General features: G+C 40.4%; 8 protein-coding genes across 8 annotated transcripts; 4 read left to right on the top strand and 4 right to left on the bottom strand.

The window, feature by feature from the left end:
* Positions 1 to 11: 11 nt before the first annotated feature.
* Positions 12 to 3,695, bottom strand: WALSEDRAFT_59357 (hypothetical protein). The gene is made up of 3 exons (XM_006956319.1): positions 3,608 to 3,695; positions 1,809 to 3,561; positions 12 to 1,759 (listed from the first exon to the last, which is right to left on the bottom strand). Exons 1-3 carry the CDS (start codon positions 3,684 to 3,686, stop codon positions 1,720 to 1,722), a joined length of 1,872 nt encoding a protein of 623 aa, XP_006956381.1. The 5' UTR covers positions 3,687 to 3,695; the 3' UTR covers positions 12 to 1,719.
* On the top strand, positions 641 to 1,492 carry WALSEDRAFT_27184 (hypothetical protein; the record flags this gene model as incomplete). Its single annotated transcript, XM_006956320.1, has 3 exons — positions 641 to 662; positions 740 to 824; positions 874 to 1,492. 3 exons carry the CDS (start codon positions 641 to 643, stop codon positions 1,490 to 1,492), a joined length of 726 nt encoding a protein of 241 aa, XP_006956382.1.
* On the top strand, positions 3,559 to 5,893 carry WALSEDRAFT_59355 (NAD(P)-binding protein). The gene is made up of 4 exons (XM_006956318.1): positions 3,559 to 3,838; positions 3,883 to 4,109; positions 4,158 to 5,481; positions 5,531 to 5,893. The coding sequence occupies exons 1-3, from the start codon at positions 3,720 to 3,722 to the stop codon at positions 4,778 to 4,780; spliced, it is 969 nt and encodes a 322-aa protein (XP_006956380.1). The 5' UTR covers positions 3,559 to 3,719; the 3' UTR covers positions 4,781 to 5,481; positions 5,531 to 5,893.
* WALSEDRAFT_67336 (Mob1/phocein) lies at positions 3,915 to 5,893 on the bottom strand. Its single transcript, XM_006956317.1, has 2 exons — positions 5,531 to 5,893; positions 3,915 to 5,481 (listed from the first exon to the last, which is right to left on the bottom strand). The coding sequence occupies exons 1-2, from the start codon at positions 5,870 to 5,872 to the stop codon at positions 4,801 to 4,803; spliced, it is 1,023 nt and encodes a 340-aa protein (XP_006956379.1). The 5' UTR covers positions 5,873 to 5,893; the 3' UTR covers positions 3,915 to 4,800.
* Positions 5,894 to 5,921: 28 nt separating this feature from the next.
* On the top strand, positions 5,922 to 7,108 carry WALSEDRAFT_59354 (hypothetical protein). The gene is made up of 4 exons (XM_006956316.1): positions 5,922 to 5,987; positions 6,037 to 6,234; positions 6,279 to 6,530; positions 6,583 to 7,108. The coding sequence occupies exons 1-4, from the start codon at positions 5,927 to 5,929 to the stop codon at positions 7,074 to 7,076; spliced, it is 1,005 nt and encodes a 334-aa protein (XP_006956378.1). The 5' UTR covers positions 5,922 to 5,926; the 3' UTR covers positions 7,077 to 7,108.
* A 12-nt stretch (positions 7,109 to 7,120) lies between these two features.
* Positions 7,121 to 8,763, bottom strand: WALSEDRAFT_59353 (hypothetical protein). Its single transcript, XM_006956315.1, has 2 exons — positions 8,679 to 8,763; positions 7,121 to 8,635 (listed from the first exon to the last, which is right to left on the bottom strand). Exons 1-2 carry the CDS (start codon positions 8,754 to 8,756, stop codon positions 7,274 to 7,276), a joined length of 1,440 nt encoding a protein of 479 aa, XP_006956377.1. The 5' UTR covers positions 8,757 to 8,763; the 3' UTR covers positions 7,121 to 7,273.
* Positions 8,764 to 11,911: 3,148 nt separating this feature from the next.
* WALSEDRAFT_62379 (SKN1-domain-containing protein) lies at positions 11,912 to 14,260 on the top strand (the record flags this gene model as incomplete). The annotated part of the gene is made up of 7 exons (XM_006956314.1): positions 11,912 to 11,985; positions 12,037 to 12,090; positions 12,141 to 12,164; positions 12,210 to 12,305; positions 12,350 to 12,638; positions 12,686 to 12,791; positions 12,837 to 14,260. The coding sequence occupies 7 exons, from the start codon at positions 11,912 to 11,914 to the stop codon at positions 14,258 to 14,260; spliced, it is 2,067 nt and encodes a 688-aa protein (XP_006956376.1).
* Positions 14,261 to 14,339: 79 nt separating this feature from the next.
* Positions 14,340 to 15,579, bottom strand: WALSEDRAFT_62378 (hypothetical protein; the record flags this gene model as incomplete). The annotated part of the gene is made up of 2 exons (XM_006956313.1): positions 14,340 to 15,105; positions 15,155 to 15,579. 2 exons carry the CDS (start codon positions 15,577 to 15,579, stop codon positions 14,340 to 14,342), a joined length of 1,191 nt encoding a protein of 396 aa, XP_006956375.1.
* Positions 15,580 to 15,583: the final 4 nt, after the last annotated feature.

Raw genomic sequence — 15,583 nt, 5'->3', positions numbered from 1 at the left:
ATGGAACATAACAATCCATTATGTCTGGATTACCTGGATTATATATTATAGCGACATAACGTGTTTCACTTGCGCTCAGTCGCATGATCATATTCCAGCTTGAAGTTTAGATAGTGCTTAAGTGGACTTGCATCGATTAAACTACAAATCTGTATCTCTTGTAAGATCAAGTAAAATCCAGGAGGTCACTCTCAGTCGAGATTTGTGCTGGGATGACCTTACTACACATACACTTCATGTTTATTTTAAAAGCTTTTACGTTGAATAGCCTGTAACCTCTTCAGATCTAACTTAGAAGTTGGAATATGCACTTGCATTAAACTATTAACCGGTTTGCTATCTCGCTGATATTAAGGACCCTTTTTCAATCAGGAACGTCGCCCTACCGATCAAACCAGACGTCTGAAATACCTGGTTTGGCTCTGACATGATGATACATCATTCGGCAATCTAAAACATCTGAAACGTTTTTATCTTCTATCAGATTGACACGTAATATGCCGAAAAATTAGCATGCGTCCGTGCTAGAGTACCCTCAATTAAATTGATTCCCGCCCCGGCCAATTATCACGTCTTCTTGGACCGACAGTCATTTTAAATTATATCATCATACATTTACTCCTGTGGGGGTCTTTTCAGCATGGAAAACGATGGAACCAAAGGTAGGTAAGAGACATTAATTGCCAGAGGTGACTAAGAAGTCCAGCGAGGTTCTTTTCTATATTCGACCATCCACCAGAACGCTTAATGGAAAACTTGCAGGATGTTTCTAAGCCATCGCATTCGCGCAAAGCGAAAGACAACCACGTTTCTAGACCTCGGAAGTAAGTGAATAAGAAGCAACACTAAATCAACTAATTATGTCCATGTTAGCTCGTGGATTATATTTAGAAATGACATCCATAATCAGTTGAAAAGCATACCATCCTGGTCGGGCGACATAAAATATGAGTCACGATATGCCTCAGAGAGATGGAAAGCTGTACCACCGGAAGTGAAGCAGACTTATATTGACCTTGCAAATCAGGAAAAAGAAGCCCACCAGAGAGCCCACCCGAATTATCGCTATAAGACGCGCAGAGGTGCAACGAGTAAAGGCTCTCCACCAGAGGTACAAGAGCATCAAGACATATCTTCCATATCTTCTTCAGGTAGTCCATACGAGAACTCGATGTTGAACCAGGTTCCTAGCTCGGCTCACGACAATCTCACAGCTGCTATAGCCGAGAGATATAGTAAAGAACACAATTCGTATCATGATGAATACAAACAAAACCATAACTTCTACTCTACTACAACCAGTTTCAATTTAACCACTCCTCCATCGGTCGATCCCTACAATCGTAGTAATTACTGCCAAGATAACAGTGACAGACCATTCAGATCCTTCGATGGTATTTCTACCCCTAATTTCGAATACCATGGTGATGGTTTATTGATAGACACCAGATATTACGCAGATCTGCCAGGTTCGTCTTCCAGACCATATTGATTGGCCCAAAGCTCAATCCCAACACGCTAAGCAGTGGTTTTTCGAATACTACACTATTCTCAATCAACTCGCTTATGGATTAGATTTATTTATTTCGACTTCGTTACTAAAATTGCGTACTTTACTTCGTCTATCAATAATACATGGTAATACCATTCAATGTCAATAATATTATATTGTTCAAACACTCTATTTGGTTTCAAATATATTCATTTGACCTTCTTCTGCTACTTTACAACGACGGTTGAAACATTTTTCAAACGTGAGCTGAGCATAATGGTGTTAGTGTGTGTTTTTTTGACTGAAATACACTTACCTGAATCCTGTATCCGGATCGTACAATTCTAGTTGGTCTATTGTATGCACCCCTTCCCGTAGTGCGAGGAAATTGACATTGACACTCTGACAGCTTCCTGGCTGGAGAGGACCAAAACGTACAAAGTTTTCAAGTGGAATGATACCAGCATCACAATTAGGGTTAGGAATGTCGTCCAGCAACCTTTCCTCAAATGACATCGATTGATTTCGACTGTTTATTTGATTGTGATTTGGAAATGCTACTACAAACCTCCTCGCAAGTGTACTTTTATTGAATAAGAATAACTCTACTGGAAAGATATCAAACGTTTTTATCAAGTCTGCGCTCTCCTTTGCTGGTGTGTTTATCTGTGGGCTAAAGATTGATGGTGATCTTTGGGCCAACTTTATAGACTTTGTTGGTTTCAGTACACTTACACTGACCAATACATTCTCTTTCGATGAAACGACAGATCCAAGGTTAGAAGTTGTGCTATCTGTTGATTCACTGTCACTTTCTTCAGATATCTGTTGCTGTTGACGAGAAGTAGCTGCCGCCATTTCTGATGCGTGTTGCAAATTAGTCAGCGTGAAGCGTCTATTACCAGCCACTGGACCAGACATATGTTTTGAACTATTGGTGTTCATCGATGTTGGTCTTGCTGTTACTGTATCAGTTGTGTTGTTATATTTCTTCCAATCTTCTACTAAGGCATTCGAAATATCAATAAAGCTGTTCCATTTCATGTCGAACACCGATCCATTTTCTGTGTGCGCCAGAACATTTATTCTAACGTTAAATCTCCGCGGTCTGTTGAATTCTTTCGATTGTCTTGATTTATCAACGACCGGTTGGACTTCTTTCTGTTTAAACACAATAATGTATATCAAATTATGCTGCTCGCCTGCTTGCAACTGCGCAGGAAGGTCGGATTGTGTGAGCTCATGACGACGTCCTATTAATTCATCGTTGTCATCAGCAATACTAGCCTCTTTCATTCGTATACCAACATCAGTGACCATGAAGTTGTTTCTGATGCAGTTCTCAAGCTCTAGTCCGAGTACGAGGTGAGGCTTGTCGTCTTCTGGGCGATGCAGTAGGGAGGGAATGTTGACAGCTCGCATGCGTACACTAAAAGCTGATGAAATGGGTATAACAATCCTGCAGGATCTCTTCAGAGTCTTCTCTGGGATGTTGTGTGATGGTATATCGTCATTTTGGTATGTTTGAGTTAACCTACTTGATGGCAGTCTGAGTAACGGAGAAACGCCCTCCAGGAGATCTATACTATCCCAATCATCGATGATATCATCGTCGTCTTCGGTATTCTTGCAATTTACTGTACTTTCTACACTTTTCGACTCGTTTTGCTTGTCTCTGAGCGTTATCGTTGATGTTAAAGCAGCAGACGGCTTGCTGAAGTTCATTCTAACCCTGACGGCATCGACATTGACGATCCAGTTGCACACCCAATTGACTTCTCCCTTGGTAAGTGACTTCTCTGATCCCTCAAACAAAGTTGTAGAGACAAATACACCCTGTGATTTACTGAACTGCTCAGACCCCTCTGGGATCGGCGATGGTGTGGCTGGACCAGGTATCGGACCGAATGCAGTCTGTGGTGTCTGTCTTAATGGATTGCTACCCTCATCCTCGCTATCGACGTAATTCAAACTGACGGTAACTAATAAGCTATTGAACAAATCTTCCACAGTTGATTTACTTTCATTTCCGTCTATTTCCAACCGAACTGTGACGCCCAAGCGTTCATCTAAGTTTAGGTTATTAGAATGTTGCTAATTTGGTAAATTACACACCAAAATACGCGTATCGTTTGTCAGAATCTAATGTGGCGTCTAATTTACCCCTTTTTAACAATTCGTCACCTGATTTCATCGACGTCAATATTAACCGATTAGAATAACCGTGATGAGCATAATAGAGCCAAATTTAGAGAGAGATTATACGAAAGTTTCTAGCAAGGTATCAGAAAAGAACGTTATTGTTACAGGCGCAGCTAATGGTTTAGGTAAGGAATTAGTACTTGAGTGAGTGATTTGTTTCTTTGGAACACTCGTCTGACTATAACAAGGTTATTAGACCATGGCGCTACTATTCTTGCTGCTGATATTGATGAAAAGGGTCTAAGTAAACTGACAAAACATCCAAGACTCTTCACGAAACAAGTTGACGTCACAAATTATCACAATCAACTGTCGTTATTCAGATACGCGAGGGAGGTGTTAGGAAGAATAGACATCGTGTATGCCAACGCAGCCGTCGGGAATAGCCCAGATTACACTTCAGATATAAACGACGGTAGGTAATGATTACTGTTCATTGTCGTGATATTTGACACGCGACTAGAAATTGAACCAGATTTGAGAGTGGTCGATATCAACGTCAAGGGTGTTCTTTATACTACCCATCTCGCAGTGAAGGCTTTCAGGGAGGACAAAAGAGATAATATCGCTCAAGATCAATGCATCGTTCTCACAGGTTCTTTCACTTCTTTCTTGTCAACACCAGCATATCCAGCACCTTATGCTGCTTCGAAGCACGCTGTATGGTCAATGATGCGTTCCTTAGCCACACAGGGGGAAGTAGAAGGCTTCCGTGCTAACATCATATGTCCTTGGTTTGCACCAACAGCGATGGTTATTCCTTCAGTTAGGCTCCTTTTGACTGGTGTAGGCATGGCTAAAGTCGAGCCTATCATCCGCGCTTTTGTCATAGCTGGTAGTGATCCATCACTCTCAGGTAACGGTTTTGTTATCGATACTAACGGACTGTTCATCATTCCTGCAACATTGATTGATGCACAATGTGCAATAGCATTCAGACAACGTTTCATTAATGTCCTTAAAATTCAGAATACCTTACGTACTTATCACACACCGATTAGATTTATAGGTAGCCTCTTAGGGGCAATCGGTGTACTCATGGGAGTAAGTTTTGCAACATCATATCTCAACATAAAATTAATTTGAAATTTCCATTCATGATAAATTTACTCGTCACTGTCATACTCATCGCTATCGCTGTCGCTATCTTCTGAAGAAATTGGACCGATGTCTAATAATTGTCTATTTGAATTAGTTTGACGCGGTTTGAAATCCTGGTCGTGGTCTATGTTATCTTTCTCATCGTTGAGATCCCAAATAAGTATATAAGAGGGTATGATATTATATTGCTTCGCTAAACCTGCAATACGACTAGCTAGACTCGTTTCAGATTCGCAAATCAAAAATAAATCTCTATGATGTGCGTAAATATGCGAAACTATTCTAGATAGTTTCCGCAATATAGTTTTTTGGGTATCAGATGAAGTTGACGATGTATTCAAATCGTCCACTATACTATTCAGATTGTGTATACTATACTCAAGCGCTGAACATTTTGATCTTCTATGATTGGAATGTGAAACACAAACGAAAGAAGCATCTTTTGCTGTCATTTCCGGACATCTACAGTTCTCCTGTAAAAGTGTCATCCAAGGTGTGTTGAGTTCCTTCGTAATTCTCCTCAGGTGTTCGTATATCCATTGATTTTCGCTGGCTTGTCCTAAAGAATCCGGTAGAGAAACCAAGCTATTAACATCATGCTTGGATTTTATCAGGTAATTTAGATGTTCTTGTAGGTCAAAACAGCTGTCATGTGTACTTGTGCTGGATTGTGCATTCTCAAATGACTGGAATGTGATTTATCAGCAGAGGAAAGTGTGAATACAAGATACTCACATCCCTACGCATACCTTTCCTCACACGTATTCTCTTTCTAGCTACAAGCTCCTCGTTGTTCTCTCGATGATCGTCTTCTCTATCGCCATTCTTGCTAGAAGGCTCCACTTCGGGTGTGTGAAGCACAGTACCACTGATTTTTTGCTTCTTAACCAAATTAAACTTCTGCTGCTGAGATTTCAGTATCTCCTGGCTCATTTTACGCTCTAAACCGGAAGTAGCACCGTCAGACTTTGTAACGATAGCTTGAGCAGTCGTAGCAGTAGCTATTGGTGCTGGACTGTGTAATTTATTCGACGTGCGTAGGCTATTGTTCGATTTTTTCTTACTCACTTCAGCCATTCTAGCTCAGCGTTTATTATCAAGAGGCGTTCCTACGAACGACGATCTAAAAATATGAAGTGCAATACGTGCAATAGGAATAACTCATCTGGAATGATATGTAATAATTGTATAAGTGCGTTATATTGTCTTTTATACCTTCAAATTGCTTATCAATTCTCTAGATAGGACGCTAACTGACGTACGACGAAAACAGCAATCAGTAAAAAATGCCATATACCTCAATAGACAAAGTGACAGTGTAAAAGGTTTAGTAGATACTGTCAAAAGGACCAAGGGTCACTATGATGCAGCCAGGATGAGTACACGCTTGGATAAACTCGATAAGGAAATAGGCGAGCGGATACACGCAAATAATAACAGTGAGTCGTGCATTTGCCACATCCTTTGTACTAATCCGATTAAGTACAGATAGAGTTACGTGACAAACGCAATGACATAATCAGCCGACGACACAAACTCCGTCTAGCAAGGGACCAAGTTGGTGTTTCACAATCCCAGAATACAAGACGATCATCGTCCTTGACGTTCCTTGAATTGAAAGAAAGTAGGCGCGTTCTAGCATTGGAGTGTCTCAACATATACGGATTGCGGGGCTTACAGGATGGTATGACGGTTATTGCGGGTGTTTTAGTACCACCTTTGCACCAATTACAATGTATGTAATATTCTAGACAAGATTGAGCTCTTCTGATGTCCTCTGACTTAAGGTTTATCACATCTCCATCTACTATTTATAGCCTCGACACTTGCACAAATCCTTCAGCATCTATCCAATTATCTCTCTCTACCGCTTCCATTTACAGCTCACAATGTGTCTTCATACGCACCGACTATTGCTTTATCCGAGACAAACAAGGTTTTTCTCGCCGACATAGCACCGTGTAAGACAACTAAACACGTTTTGCCGTCTCTTCAGGCTTTGAGTATGCTGGTGTACAACATTTCTTTCATCTTGAGTGTTTCAGGTTACACTATAGAGCATACGGACATTGTCTACGTACTCAACTTACTCTCAAGGATTGAAGATTCACCTGAACTAGGAGCACAATCATTTGCAGTAGGAGCTCCATCATTAACTAGCTTCTCTAGTCTGAAATTGCCACTATCAGCTGTCACGAACGTATTATCGAATAATAACATGCTACATCTTTCCAGTAGTAGCACTGACGAAAGTGAAGATCAATGGGAGGTTGTAGATTAAAATTAATTTTTACCTAGCAAACGCACATAAAAAGCACACCGTTGTACTTATACAAATTTATATCAATTGATTGTAACAAAAGGAAAATGAGATGGCTGTTGAATCCTAAAAAGTTGTTGCAGAATTATCTAATTGCTAGCTGCGTATGTTGAAAGTAAATATCCATCATCTATGACTCTATTTATGAAAGACCGATTTTAATGCAAAATACGAGTGAGAATGTTTTGCTTAGTCGATGAAATTCTATCAAAGATAGATCCAATATCAGCTTCGCTAACATCTGTAACGTCTGCCATAAGGTATGCGATACCATCTCTAGAATCTGAGTATTGCTTGCTAACGTTAAAGTGACCAGTATTTTCATCTGACAAGATAGCGTTAATTTCCTTCAATACACCTGGTTCATCTTTGTGTACGTGAAGGATTCTTGCTTGACGGTTTTCACCTTCCTTTGGCTTAGCAGGTATTCTCAAGTCAACTTCTGGGAATTGTACAGCGTTGATAGATGTACCGTAGCTCAAGTACTTGAAGAGAGAGGTACCAACTTCAATACCGATCATACGTTGAGCCTCTTCAGTTGAACCACCAATGTGTGGTGTAAGAATGAGGTTTGGACATTGACGTAATTTCTCAGCAAATGGACCTAATTCAGCTGTGAACAAGTTTGCACCGTTTCCTTTTGGTTCTGCTGGGAAAACATCTACGGCTGCACCGGCGAGATGTTTAGAAGTGAGTGCGTCTGCCAATGCACCCAAATCAACGACGGAACCTCTAGCGTTGTTGAGAAGGTAAGCACCCTTACGCATCTGGCTGAGCTCCTTTGCTCCGATCATGTTCTTAGTTTCTGGCAACTCTGGGACGTGTAAAGTGACGAAGTCAGATGATGAGAGGAGTTGTTCCAAAGTGTCGACTTGTCTGGCTTGACCAAGAGGCATAATTGGGAGAACATCGTAGTACAAAACGCTCATACCCATTGCTTCTGCTAAGACAGACAATTGGCTACCAATGTGGCCGTAACCAACGATACCCAAAATTTTACCTCTGATTTCCCAACAGCCAGAGCTGACCTTGTTCCAAGTACCTTGCTTGAGTTCATTTGATCTATCTACGTACTGTCTGGAGAGTGCGATAACTTCTGAAATGACCAATTCAGCGACTGAGCGTGAGTTTGCATATGGTGAGTTGAAGACGCAAATACCAGAGTTGGCAGCTGCGGAGAGATCAACCTGGTTGGTACCAATACAGAAGCAACCGATTACTAGCAACTTTGAAGCTGCTTTAATGACTTTGCTAGTGAGTTTTGTCTTTGAACGAATACCGATTGCGTGATATTGTCCGATACCGGCGAGAAGTTCCTCCTCGGACCAAGCTTTTGCGAAGTGGTCTACGTGGAATCCAGCTTCACGGAGCTGTGTAGCTGCACCTTGGCTGACGTTCTCTAAGAGAAGAATACGGAGCTGCTCAGTTTTGAATGGCTGGTCGGACTTTGGCTTGAATTGCTCCAAAGCAGCAGCTAAGATGTTTCTATTGACTAATGCTTTTGGTGATGCAGAAGAAGCCTAGGAAGTGTTAGAGATGACTATCAGATCAAGCTGGACAGACGATATCAACTTCACTGGCTCTGACAGCGTCATGTGGACTGCTTGAGCGTGGTGTAGGGATTGGGATAAAGTTTGTCATTTCGTTGTCACCGTTCGAGATCAAGAAGATATCTATTCGGACTTGAGCTGATGACTAAAATTATGACTCGATAAACGACGAAATAAATGAAAAAGTTATTTATCAGTTAAACATTATTCCGAATAGCCTATTACGCTATCACTTCCTAAAACAGAAGCCGCAGGTTATGAAGATGCAGACAATCTAGACTAGCGTGCTATCGGCTAATTATATCTTATTCATATACACGCAGAATGAATTTATTATATTACACTTTCGTTTTTGTTGCCCTCGCATTTTCTATCAGTGCAGCACCTCAGACTAAGGACGTAGGTGTGGATGCACGTTTACATAGATAACAGCTTACACTTGGTTAGGAAATGTTTAGCAGCGAAGTAAAAGCCATCAACGGACACCTCACGCCTGCGCCTAACAATAGAATGCAATAATAACAATGTAAACTATCATAATCATACGCTATTTTATCCTATTTCTGTATTGTGCGCTTATGGTATATCTGCACAGCTTGAATGATTACTATAATCGTCACTACACGGTGATATATAACGGATGTGTCACTCTGTAGATCATCTATCAGTCAAACGACAAATACCCCTATGAACGTGTTTAACTTAATCTTCTCCATCGCTGCTGTCTTAAGCCTCGCTCAAGCTGGACCAGTGGGTAGTATGTCTCCCGACTAGACAGTTACTAACATTCATTCAGATTAAACGCGATGGAGATAATTTAGAGCAAGATATCAAGCCACAAGTACCCCAAAACCCTGCTAATCTCTTTAACTTGTAATCTCTCTTACTCTTCCACTTCCGTATCCAGATTTATTTTATTTCCTTATCTGCTACTATCAACTACTATGATCCAGATAGCTTACTTTGCATCGCTTCTATCTATTACTCTGCACGGATTGTCCAACGTGAGCACCTCAGCAGACATACGCGTCTGTCTAACAAAGAACAGTCCAAGCGGTCATTCCGCGATAAATACCTTGAATTACCTTACAACTTATCATAAATTTGTAGAATACAGTACCAGCAGTATTAATTCAGATTACATCCATTCCTTAAAGTTAAAACTCTATCATGTTGTTTAACGTCATAGCCTCGCGATTACTGTTATCTTTGATGAACAAGTTGCTAGATAGATTTGATGAAAACGTTTTATTAGACAGTAGTCACTTAACGCCTATCACATAACGTGCCTCAGTCAGCCTCATCTTGTATCGCAACAGCAGAGAACACTATCAAGTGGGTCCATTTGTAATTTAGTAGAATAACTAACTTTTTAGAACATCGCAGTAGTTCTATGGTGCCATAAGTCCCAACACTCTGGCTGTAATATAATATTTTCAGCATCATTTATAATCACACAAACTGCTCAAGAGGTGTATCAATGAATAGCATGTCACATGAATTTTATAGTGTTTCGAAGCCTTTAGATTATTTCTGATGCCTTATAAGTCTTTTCATATAAGAATGAAAGTAATGTTATTTGATAATATTAGTGCGCTAGAACATAGCTTATAGCTTACTGTTAATTAGCAACCTGAATCGTAAGCACTTCAGTTAATGGGTCGGCCTTCCTCTTAGCCAAAGCACCTTAAGTATGCTCATATTTTCTTCATCAAAAACTTACTGGCTATACTTGGTTTGCCAGCCTTGCAGGCCCCTTATCATAAGAAAAAAGTTCCTTAAAATGCAAATTTGGGGGCGATTTTTATCTCTTTTCTGGTATTTTGCAATATATCAACGAGTTGCTTGCTTTTCCCTTTCCTACTGAGACAAATCATGTTTCATTATTGTTACATTTGACACATAGAGCTCTTATCAATATTTCTATTCTAATAATATAAGTAGAGCATACCCAGCTCTAGTTGCCATTAAAACGGAGATTATATCCATGCAATTGACAAATTACACGACGTACCGTTGCAACAATCGAAATATCTTCATGTAAAATAACCGTACCACCAGAATGAGAGCTTTCATATGAAACCAGGCTCTATTCCAAAAAGTTAAACACAAGTGCCTTGATATGATTAACGCTCTACTCCCTCATTACCTAGAGCGTAGATAATAGGGCCTCCTTGAGACCTATGTTCTCCGACCTTCGAGATTAAAATAGTACGCTCTTAAGTAATTTCATCAGATTTGTCAGGCTATATCTTCATTAGCTTAATTCGGCTTCTAAGAGGTTCGAAAATTTTGATCAATATTCAGTTTCCTGTTTAGCCTTCTGATGATACACTAAGAGATCCAAAGCATAGAAAACCCCTTTAGATAGCTTATGATCCTGCAAAGTTGCAGATATACCATTATAGACACTGTAAGACAAATGCTATATTAACTACTCCACAATACATCGCTTGGTGCTCATGTAACAAGAACAATGGTTAACAGCAGCAGAATTACGCTTTATTATATACCCAGGTAGGCCCCAGGTATGAACGAATGTATTTCATAGTGTAATATGTCTATACATGTTCGTCTAACATGACACAATTTGTCGGCATAACGCCTTTCTAATGAAATTTACTGAGCGTGATAATCAGTATACAGTCCTTTTGACTTATTTTCAGCTTCTGCGGTGTCTCATGTTTGAGTACCATATGCTATGACAATTAAATGGGAAGAATAATATTCAAACAGTAAGACACAAAGAAAATTAAATAGATATGCTATTTAATACGTTACGTATAGAATACTTTGGGATACTCTCTCAGCGTTAAACTCCTTGATTCCTCTGCAGTTTATACGCATATAAATAAAGTAAGAGCTTTTCTATTTTAAAGATGTCAACGGAAAGTCTACTACAAATCTGTCTAGGGTATGTGTAAATCTGAGGAAGGAACCGACGAGATGGTTGAAGTGCCTGTCGGTGCCAATCAGGTACTGTAGCACCCGAGGAACGGATGAATAGCTGGTAAATACTAACTTCTTAGACGTCTGCTTTTGCTCCTGCTATGTGTATTTTGGATGCCGTAACTGAAACATCTGAAATAGCGAATTACGTTAGCAAAATTTGTTGACGAGGATAGTAAAGAAGCTGGACTGATAGGTTATAACCGTATATTAAGCTTTATTGGTGTATTCTTATACAATCAAACAAAGTTGTTTCAGTCTCTCTGTTGGAACCTTTCTCTATTACCTCCACTGTCGATGCAAGAAGCCAAGTATTATGGACTGGGCTTAGAGAATTATGGGGATGCAAGTTCACGGAGGAGGAAGAATGAGTAGGTTTATCTATTTCAGCTGCCTATTATCTTCTAATCATTTGTGCTCAGATCGATAAGCTATAGAGGCTGGACCAGGGGCTACGAAGTGGACGATTTGATACAGTGAGTGCATATCTCTAAATACATGCACTAGTCTGATTATACACTCCCAGTGATCCAAAGCAAAGCAAAGTCTGGTTAGTACGATAAGCCTACTCCGCTGTCCTCTAACAACTTTGTAGGGACAGAAGCTATAATTTTGGAAACGCTTTCAATAGCCGCGCATTCTTTAACGTCGGTTTGCTGGTTCTCACCGTCGTCGGACTCTTCACGCTCTTGTGAGTACCGTCTTCCTGTCCGATATCCTGCTGAGTATATATAGCGCTGGCTATCCACTCTACGCTTATTATGGTAAAACAAATACAGTCTCACATCACGGTCAATTCGCTCATTACAACAAAACTGGACAAATTCCTTGGTCTATGCCTCGCAGAGGCCTCATAGATCCAGACACACCAATGGAAAACCGGACAAGAATCGGTACAGACGGTCATTTATACGAGTTAGTCTTCTCTGATGAATTCAACGAGGATGGTAGAACATTCTGGCCAGGTGACGATCCATACTTTGAAGCTGCTGATATGCATTACTGGTCTACACGTAACTTAGAGGTGCGAATTCAGCATTGAATATGGTGTTTCACTGACAATAAATTCAGTGGTACTCTCCTAGACAAGTAACGACCAGCGATGGTAGTTTGAGGCTCACATTGAACGAAACAAGCTCTCACAACCTTGATTTCGAAGGTGGTATGTTAACAACTTGTGAGTTTACTTAGGTATGCTTTAATATGTGCTAATTTTGCGTAGGGAATAAGTTCTGTTTTACAGGTGGTTACGTATCAGCTAGTGTCCAACTTCCTGGTACAAATGACGTCTGGGGTATTTGGCCAGCGTTCTGGATCATGGGTAACCTCGGAAGGGCTGGTTATGGTGCAACATTGGATGGTATGTGGCCATACACTTATGATGCATGTGATGTTGGAACATTGCAAAACCAAACAATGGGTAATTACCCAGAATTAGCATATACCTCGGGGATTGAAGGTAAAGCATTATCGTTTTTGCCTGGACAGAGACTCTCTCGTTGTACTTGTGCAAATGAGATCCATCCTGGACCAATGCACGAAGATGGTACATTTGTTGGTAGGTCAGCAGCAGAGATTGATGTATTCGAAGCACTCGTCGATGCAGATATGAATCTAGCATTGTCGTCCATGTCTGGTCAATTCGCACCATTCAACCCTCACTATGATTGGAAGAATGACACTGAAATGTGGCTTAAGTATCCAGAACAGGACAAATACAATGAATTCCAAGGTGGTGAATGGCAACAATCAACCTCTGTTAGATTGGTGAATAATCAAAATGCATATGAGAAGTCTGGTGGTGAATATGAGACTTATGGATTAGAGTACAACCCTGGATATGGTCAAGATGGATACATTGCTTGGCACATGGCTAATGAGAATAGATACACAATCTTTGCAGATGCCATGAGAGCTGTACCAGAGTTGGGAATTAGTGATCGTCATATTTCTGGTGAACCAATGTACATAATTCTCAATAACGGTATATCGAATAATTTTGGTGGTATAAACTGGGACGCATTGGATGGGACATGGCCTAATGTCATGTCCATTGATTGGATTAGAGTTTATCAAAGAAGGGATAGGATAAATCTAGGTTGTGATCCACCGAATATGCCAACTGCAGCATACATAGATTATTACAAGGATGCATATACCAACCCCAACATTACAACATGGGAGCAAATGGGAGAAAAACCAGTCAAAAATGCAATTCTCAATCAAGATGATCCAGAATGTGAAGCTGCTATGCAATTAGTTCCGGATGAACTAATAGGACATGACAACATCAAACCTGTCTTACCAGCTACGCTTAAACCACCAATACCTGCACCTGAAAATCCAGGTCCATTAATCATGCCACCAATACCCCCAGAACCGGACTTTAGTGAATTGGAAGAGGATCAAAGACCAACTGTCTATCCATACTTTGTTAATCCTCCACCAATTCGTAGACCTATTCATAATTTAGGACCTGCAGCTCCACCTTCACTGCCAAATGCACCACCATTTGACAGAATGCCTGAAGAGCAGAGTCGTCCTGAGCCTACAGCTATTAATGAACAACTTGAGCCAATTGAGACGGGACGTCCACATGAACGCCCTACCGGACCACATAGTATTGAAGATATAGGAGATATATAGGTCGTAAAGTAATCTCTAGACATTCAATTTTATTTTCTTTTTAGTTTAGTACATAAGCAAAATGCATTAGTATAAAATATTACAACAATAAATTCGCACTTGATTCGACATTACATGACCAAGGTGTGTGTTCTGGGTTTGTACTGGTGTTGAAACCCAATTCAGATGCAATTATGAATTCATTTTCGATGTGGACGTAGTCTTGAGTTGTGATAGCGTCTTCGAGGGGTAATGAAAGTAATGGATACTTTGACGATATAACGCTAATGCTAGGTGATGTTGTTTTAGCAGGTGTTGGATCAATTTCAGCTACAGTAGAGGTGCTTTCACGCTTCATGAACTGCACTTTGTGACTGAGTGTCAAATCTTCAGTCGTGTCGAGTGCAATTGCGCCTCTGGATGGATCACCACTGGTTATTCTATGTATACTCTTGATGCTTCCCTCGTTGGTGTATGCTGCCAAGTAATACTCATCCTCTTTGTCAACCCTGTTCTTATTAAGCAATTCGAGAAGTTGTCTACATGCGTTGGCATTATTTAATGTCAGAATTATGTTACCTGACGCGTTCGTCACTTCCATTACGTCTGAGAAAGATGAATAGCCGTCAAAATTGATAGTAGGTGCATCTTTCTTGATGCACTCGGTGCTTCCAAAGCCTATTAAGCCACCACCGACGACAGAACCGCCTGGGAAGACTAGAGTCTGTGGTAAACCTGTTTCAAAAGGTGTATGTGGTAGATTTATACCTAGTTTCTTCGCCTTAGGAAATCTCTCATGCAAAGAGTGCACGAAATCCTCACTGTGTGGTTCTGTAAAGTATACCAGCGACTTTATTGAATCAGAGCTGGTTTTTCTATCAGAATAAGAGAAGAAGTCTCTAGAATATCACTTACCTTAATACATTGCTATCGAGTTGAGAAGGGAGTGCCACACTTCTAGAGCGTCTGCCTGACCATATGCCTGTTCCCTTATTTTCATTTGCATTCCATCTGGTAAAATCAGGCAGTTCACCGAGATTATCGTCATCGATAACATGCTTTCTGATCCAACGACCAACAGTGGGCGCGTTACGACCGCTAATAGCTGCATGGAATGGTATAACATTACTTGGTAACTCCACATATGATAAGGAATATACATTATCAATTGAACGCGCTCTAAATGCGTCTGTAAGGCATCCTATACCATTTGATGAGAGAATTTGTGTGAAATTAGGCGTATTTTTTGATAATGCTAGGAGTTTATTGGTGTTTTCTAATGTTGCTATTCTTTTTTGCAGTTGATCTGCAGATTTCGTGAAGAATGTACCAATTCGCATTTAC

Source organism: Wallemia mellicola, assembly GCF_000263375.1.
Source record: "Wallemia mellicola CBS 633.66 unplaced genomic scaffold WALSEscaffold_2, whole genome shotgun sequence".
Lineage (NCBI taxonomy): Eukaryota > Fungi > Basidiomycota > Wallemiomycetes > Wallemiales > Wallemiaceae > Wallemia > Wallemia mellicola.
Note: the sequence above shows the minus strand (reverse complement) of the source record. Positions and strands in the feature narration are given on the sequence as shown.